This window comes from Cynara cardunculus (genome assembly GCF_001531365.2).
Source record: "Cynara cardunculus var. scolymus isolate 2C chromosome LG 1, CcrdV1, whole genome shotgun sequence".
Lineage (NCBI taxonomy): Eukaryota > Viridiplantae > Streptophyta > Magnoliopsida > Asterales > Asteraceae > Cynara > Cynara cardunculus.
In genome coordinates, this window is record NC_037528.1 from 3,693,483 (window position 1) to 3,701,239 (window position 7,757).

At 36.7% G+C, this 7,757-nt stretch overlaps 2 protein-coding genes across 2 annotated transcripts; both read right to left on the reverse strand.

Annotated features, from left to right (window-relative positions):
- Positions 1 to 4,722: 4,722 nt before the first annotated feature.
- Positions 4,723 to 7,741, reverse strand: LOC112507436 (probable LRR receptor-like serine/threonine-protein kinase At3g47570). Its single transcript, XM_025112029.1, has 3 exons — positions 5,948 to 7,741; positions 5,249 to 5,855; positions 4,723 to 5,153 (listed from the first exon to the last, which is right to left on the reverse strand). The coding sequence occupies exons 1-3, from the start codon at positions 6,017 to 6,019 to the stop codon at positions 4,834 to 4,836; spliced, it is 999 nt and encodes a 332-aa protein (XP_024967797.1). The 5' UTR covers positions 6,020 to 7,741; the 3' UTR covers positions 4,723 to 4,833.
- Positions 6,019 to 7,397, reverse strand: LOC112521903 (receptor kinase-like protein Xa21). The gene is made up of 2 exons (XM_025130912.1): positions 6,084 to 7,397; positions 6,019 to 6,024 (listed from the first exon to the last, which is right to left on the reverse strand). Exons 1-2 carry the CDS (start codon positions 7,395 to 7,397, stop codon positions 6,019 to 6,021), a joined length of 1,320 nt encoding a protein of 439 aa, XP_024986680.1.
- Positions 7,742 to 7,757: the final 16 nt, after the last annotated feature.

Here is a 7,757-nt window from a genome sequence, read left to right on the forward strand (position 1 = left end):
CGGGAATCAGTTACCACACAAATTAATTACCCAAAGAATAAAATCAATTGCATCCTAGATTAGTAGGATTGATTGAATAAGATGATACATGTCAATCAAATGAATATAAGTGAACTGTTAATGTAAATTGTGTCTAGATACGTTCAAATGAGTCTAATTGAATCGTTAATGTAAATTGTGTCTAGATACATGTTTAAGTAAGAAAATAAGATAACCGACTCACCAGAAAATAACACGTGTAACTTAAGTTACTTATTTATTAGGTTTATAGATAAAGAGACTTATTAGAGTTTTGGAAATGCTGTCGAATGAGAAAAAAAAAAGCCTCACATGTGATTAGATAGACTGTTAACATTTTATTTTTAAATTAAAAATATTCCCCCCAATTCTTCAATCTTCAATGGGAACTGGGAAGGGCATCGCATCATCTGCCCGTCTGCCATTAGTGGGAAAAAATTACCGCTTCAAATTTCATTCTCACGCTTTCCCTGGACTTCAGTCTCACGGATTCACGATATCGTCTCTCTCACTCTCTGCCATAGACTTCTGGTATGTCCATCTTCTGTTTCTTTGTGTGTTTTTTGTATGAACACCAGGTGTGATGCTTTGGATTTCTTTGACTGGGCCTTCGATTTCCTTCATGTTTTTTGTTGGTTTAACTTGAGCACCAAGTGTTTAATTAAATGCTCTAGTGTGTAATAGGCCTTCTTTTACTTTAATCTAGCAGTGAAAGGAAGTGTGGCATTAGCTTTTTTGTAGAACATAAGAGTTTGAGAGGGGGGAGTTAAATTCTCCCCATCTGTTTTTGTTGTTGGTCTGGTTGATGTTGGTGGCTGGAAAGGCACCATAGACTAGCGTAAAGGTATCTTCATTGTAGAGTCGTATTGCAATCTCTGTTTAGGCCATAAAATGCACTGCCATCACTTGGTATTTGGTTTTTGTTGAGAATACTCGTGTGGAACCATGATAATATTTAATTTGAAGCTTTTACTTATATATGGCATGGCATGGCATGAATTGCTAATCTTGATGTTTTATTGAGGATTGTTTGTTAGCAACGACATCCACTATAGGATACTTAATTTCACCATTTTAGTACTAATAAACTATTTAGGTGCGGTTTACCAAATGCTTATCCGGGTAAATGCTTACCAAGTTACATTACCTTACCAAATCAATATGGCAAGGACCAAGAATCTTACCCGGTAAGAGCGAAGGTAAGGACTGAGAGTCTTACCTGGTAAGTGACGGTGACGACTCAAGCCTCCATTGTAGAACTCGAAACCCTCCATTCCACGAGCTCAAACTCGATTCCACCCTCCATTTCAAGTACGATTTCTCCTTAATCTTCCATGGTTATTGATTTCTCCTCAATCTTCCATTGTTATTGATTTCTCCTCCATCTTCATTTCCATGGTTATCGATTCCACAATCTGAACCGACAAAAGGAGGAGCCAGATTTTGCTTCTCTTTTTCCATGGTTATCCCCTCCATCTTCACTTGAATTGAATTCTTTTGTGTGTATAACTTCTAAAATTTGACAGGGTGCAATTACCAGTTAACGTACTTTGAAAGGAGTAGGTTGTTGTCTTGGAATTTTTCTTGTTGGACCCGTTTAAAATGTCTACATTTTTCTCTACTGTTTGTTTATATGGTTGCGTTATGCTGCAGATCATTAACTGCTGTTGCTCCTTTGGAAAATTGAAAATTCTTCAGGTGGATACTTTATCTAATTCTTTTCTTTTGATTCCATTTTGCAAATAAACACATATTCTGTCATATTCTCACAATCGGCCAAATAATGGATCTCTCACTAAAGTATGATTTAAGAATGACATAAATTCATGTTAATTTTGATTACTTGGTTATGAAAATGCTAAGGTCCAATCTGTTTTAGTGGTTTATGTCTATTTTATGGGTACCATTTAGGGGCCGTTTACCAAATGCTTACTTGGATAAGCGCTTACCAAGTTATATTACCTTACCGGATGAATATGATAAGGACCAAAAATCTTACCCGGTAAGTGAGGACAATGACTCTTACCACAGTCAGCTCTTACCAGGTAAATTGTTGCATAGAAAGCTGTTTTGTTGACTAAAATCTTACCCGGTAATAAATTATAGTATTGAATTTTCCTGGTAAATGCTTACCGGGTAAATGTTTGGTAAACGGCCCCTTACATAGCATTAGGTGTCTATTTTGTGCGCTCAGTTTTATTGATTAAAGTGGAAATCAAGATGAGATCCACAAAACACAAGAACTAAGAATGGAGAAAGGTTGATCATCTAATAGTGTTTGTTTTTTTGATTTCATTCTATTGTGTTTTTATGTTTTATATTTTCATCATCCTTTGAATATATTATGTTATTGTGAATTTTGACCATTGTTTGTTACTTTGTTTTGTGGATTTTGTAGTGATGGACCGGAATCACTTGGTTGCAGTCGTTAGCATATTGAATGTTTACATTCAAATGCTCGTGTGTTTGTTTTCCCTTACAATTTGGTTAATTGAATTGGAGAATAGGAATAGTAAAAGAGAAACTTTGGGTCAAAGGACTTTCACTARACGTCAAATTAGATCAACAAAAATACAACGTATTACTCGAGAAAGTGACGTAAGCTATATAAATGAGTTGCGAGTTGATAGAAATGTTTTTGAAAATATGAGCATGGAAAATGATGATGATAGAAATGTTCCTCCCATTCCAAGTCCTTTCAATACAACTTCTCATTCCTCCATTCCAAATAAAGAAGAAGGAACAAGTAAAAAAAGAAAAAGGACAAACGAGATATCCAAGCTACTGGAGAAAATAAAGAATGGAATCCATGAAGCAACCAATCAAATGAAAGGGCTGGCTTCAGTTATATCGGATTCTACAACGGAAATGGATGGCTTAAGCGATGAGTTGAAACGACTTGGACTTGGTGTCATGGAAATCATTCGAATGGGTAAGTACTTTAGTGACAAACCATTCCAATATCGTTTTTGGAAGAGTAAAATGATTATATGAAATTAGAATTTGTGAAATTAATTTATGATGAGAACAAGTGGTAGTCTTAGAATATGGTTAAAACAAAAGGAATACTTTGGAATGTTTAGATTAATTTTGGTACACTTGACATGTTTATGAAGACAATTTTTGTCTTCAAATGTTTAAACTTTTGATGATCCTATGACAAGTGTTATTTACAATTGTTGTGTTGATTTTTTTTAAAATTATGTACGTATTTACAATTGTTTTTTTAAGTATATAATATTTATATACGACAAATGTAACAAATAAACTAGCACACCCTTCTCACCTTTGGTGAAGTTCGAACCCCTGATCTTTTAGGAGGCCAAAGACTACGATACCGTTAAGCCAAAGGTCTTTTGGTACTTGCAATTGTTGTGTTAGAATATTTTTAAATTATGTACGTTTTTTACAATTGTTGTGTTACAATCATGTATACAAATTTAGACACTAGCATAAATACATAAATGTAATTATCTAAATATATTTTGGTTGATTTGTGTTATTTACAATCATTGCATGATGTAAAATAACATTTAGAGACAATCTGGTCATTTTAACAATTTTGTTCTATCATCTCCAGTTTACCAAACGCATGACAGACAATTAGCCCAATCCTATTTTAGTTGTATCAAACGTAAGACAATCAATTTAGTCATATATAGTCCTTTTCTATCCAATCTGCATACCAAATGCTATCTATTCCTTTTCTATCCAGTCTGTGTACCAAATGCTACCTATAAAGACTAGAACGATATTGCCTTGAGAATATCCTGAATGAAAATGGGACAAAACTATAAGACCTAAAACTATTAGGCCTTCTTTGCAATAAACTCTTTTCTTTAAGATCGTCAACATCCTCGGCCACCAATTCATACCTAACTCCTAACTATGAAAAATGTTAGCAAATTTCTATGGTGGATCTCTTTATTTCCCTTCAATTCCCACAACACATGAAATTCACCCGCATTCGTCCCTAAATTTCAACTTTTGTCGTCAATATCCTCGTAAGAAACCCACCAGACACACAATTATCTCTGGTTCAACGATTTGATCCAAGGGAAATTCCAAGTCTGAGTGCAGAGGCTCAAGAATTGGTACGGACACTCTTGAAGAACTTAAACTACGAAAASCCGTTGCTGTCGACACTTAACAAGTACGTMAAGTTAGTGAGGGCGGAGCACTATTTTCTTCTGTTCGAGTAGCTTGGCAGGTCTGATAAGTGGCTTCAATGTCTTGAGGTTAGCCATTTTTCATGGAAGTCGAATTTGGAAATACATTTTGTTTAATTTGTATGTTAATGTTTAAATGCCATGCTCAATTTCTACTGCTTGAATGAATGGAAGCAGATAGGCTGTTTSAGACTGCTCGTAATAGTCAAAATGTTTCGTGTAGATACCTTCAACATATGAACTTCTGTATAAATCCTACACAAAAGCAAACATGAAGGAGCTGTTACAGAAACTGATGAAGCATATTGATAGAGATGGCATTGTCCCCAATAAAAGGCTCTTTCTAGATGCTTTAGGGGCACTAGGATCTTCTTATGGAAATTCTATTCCTACCAAAGTTAATTTGAGAATGCCAGCAGATATCACCAAGGTATAGGTATTGCAGAACATAAAATGCTACAAAGTGTTTAGGTATATTGGCCTGTCTTCCCCTTGAATAGATAAAGCTATAAATGTGTCTGAAAATATAATATATGATTACTATTTTTTGTTTATTCAATACATGCTACCATCAGTCTACCACATATCATCTTAGAGATAAGAAACAAACATTTATTTAGATTCAGACACATTTATAGCTTTAYMTTTATGGGTGGAGGTTTGAGAAGAGCTCATGGATAACGGTACCAATATCCATTCGATCTTTTGGAGACTCAGAAGAGCATCTCACTCCAATTTCCACTAATGAAATCAAACACCTTTCTTTGACTTCATCACGTAGAAGAATTGGATCCACAATCTGAAGCACAAAACCACCAGCCAAGGCACTTGTAGCATAGGAATGCAGGCTAAGGCCTTCAACGAACATTGGATCAATGGGTTTTTTCCCTGTCAACATCTCTAACAATAGTATCCCGTAGCTATATATGTCTCCACTGGTCGAGACTTCATTTCCGAGTCCGTATTCTGCAACTTACATAGAATTATTCATGTAGTAAAATAGAGATTATAACATAAAAAACAATCAATTGGAGTCATTGGACTAGTTATCAACAATTTACCTGGAGGTGCATATCCAATGGTTCCTCTGACATGACTTGAGCTACCATTGTTTGCATCAGAAAGTTCGTCAAGGTAAAGGATTTTTGCGAGCCCGAAATCTCCAACATGAGCAACCATGTCAGCATCCAATAAAATGTTGCTTGGCTTCAAATCACGATGAACGACAACATTTCCACAATGATAATGTAGATAATCAAGAGCACAAGCCACATCTTTGGCAATGCTTATTCTTTGAWCAAGATCAAGTTGATGCAACTGATCATGAGGCAAATGGTCTAGTGTCGTGCTTGTGTGCAACCAAGTCTCAAGACTCCCATTTGGCATGAAATCGTACACTAAGGCCTTGAAATCATTTCCTTGGAAATCGAGACTCGAGCAAGAAGTGATAACCTTCACCAGATTGCGATGACGAATATTTCTCAAGGCTTCGCATTCAGCCATGAAACTCCTGGAACCTCCTCGGCTTTGGAGGTTTAGTACTTTGATAGCCACTGTCAAACCATTTTCATCAAGAACTCCTTTATAAACCGAAGCAAAACCTCCTGTACCGATCAGATTTGCTGCAGAGAACTCTTCGGTCGCTTTGAAAAGCCTTGCATATGAAATCTTCTCAAMAGATTCAGTCAATGTTGATTCTGATGGTTTATSTCTCTTCTTTTTACAACAATAGAACAAGACGAATGACACCAGAGCCAGACCTGCAACAGTGGATGATAGTGAAATCGCCAGAACAACACGAAGAGAGAGCTTTCTACTTCTTTTGGAGTCATTAGTTCTGCATATTGGTAGGTGAAGCTCAGGTATTCCCCCACAAAGTCTAGGGTTCCCAATGACTGAAATWGCACTTGTGTTGGCAAAGACACCTTTAACAGACACTTCTCCTTCAAAATTATTACCTGAAAGATCAAGCTGCTTCAAAGGAATTTCTTGCAAATATGTTGGAATATGTCCAGAAAAGTTATTTCCTGACACATCAACATATTGGAGGCCTCTCAAAGAACTCAATGATACTGGCATTGATCMATGAAATAAATTGCCTGAAATTTCTAAGATTTCAAGGCTGATGCAACTGCTAAYTGCACTTGGAAGTTCACCCAATAAATAATTATCAGACAAATCAAGTGACCCTAAGTTTTTCAGGTTGCCTATCTCTTGTGGAAGCACTCCARACAAATTGTTTGAACCCAGATCTAGTATGATTGAAAGTGAAGAGAGTTGGAATAGTTCTTTGGGTACACTCCCTTCAAGGCTATTTTCGTAAATTGATACAAATAGCAACTTTTTGCAGTTCCCAATAGTCGAGGGTATAGTGCCTTCCAATTTGTTTCTACCTAAATACACTTTGATTAAAGATGACAGGTTTCCAATAGACGGAGGAATGATTCCAGAGAAACTGTTAGTTTCTAGTTGCAGTTCTTCCAAGCTTCCAAGCTTGCCAATGCTTTCAGGAATCATACCTGTGAAGTTATTACCCACTAGATAAAGTCCAGTTAGGCTAACSAAATTGCCTATGGATGAAGGGAGGYTGCCTGAGATATAGCTTGATTGAAGTCTTAGAGTATTCAGCTTGGTTAAGTTCCCAAAAGAATTCGGTAGCTCCCTTCTTAATTTGACTGCCCCAATTTGCATTAATTCCAAATTGCTGCAATTGGACAAAGAATCAAAATACTTCATGCCACCTAGACGCCCGGTTTCAAAACTATTTAGACCAATCGATAACCAACTAAGATATCGGAGTTTTCCAAAATCAATATCTATTTCCCCCTCGAAATCGTTATTAGAAACATCCAACGTTTCCAACTCTGAACAATTTGATATCCAGGGTGGAAGGATTCCACCGAAGTGATTGAACTCAAATTCTAGTGTCTGGAGATGTGGCTGACTTGAACACAAGTTCGAGGGTAAACGGCCAAGAAGTTGATTATTGGGAAAGTATAGATGTTCTAACTTGGAAAGGTTAAATAGGAACAATGGAAAGGATCCAACAAGGCCACTTCCTCCAAGGCCTAATAGTTGCAAGTTGTTCAGACCATTGAAGAAAACTGGAATGCTTCCTCCCAACGGACAAACACTAAGATCGAGTTGTTCGAGGGAAGTGAGATTGCCGATGGATGGTGGAAYCCCACCTGTCAAGTTATTGTTGGACATGAATAACACTTTGATCATCAACGTAGAACTAAAAATATTTGGAATTTTCCCGGATAGCGTATTGGTAGATAAGTCAAGAAACCATAGTTTTGAGCAACTTGATATGTTGACCGGGATTTCTCCTGTGAATGAATTATTGGTAAGGGATAGCCCTCGCAATCGAGATAAATGACCTATTTCAGGAGGGATATTTCCATGAAGTTGGTTGTTACTAAAGAGCATGTACCTGAGGAAGCTCAAGTTGCCTAGATAAGGAGATAAAGAACCAACCAAACCCTTATCCGATAGATCCAAGGTTGTGACTCTTTGGTGTCGTCGACCGCATGTTACTCCTTCCCATTGGCATAGAGGAAGAGAGTC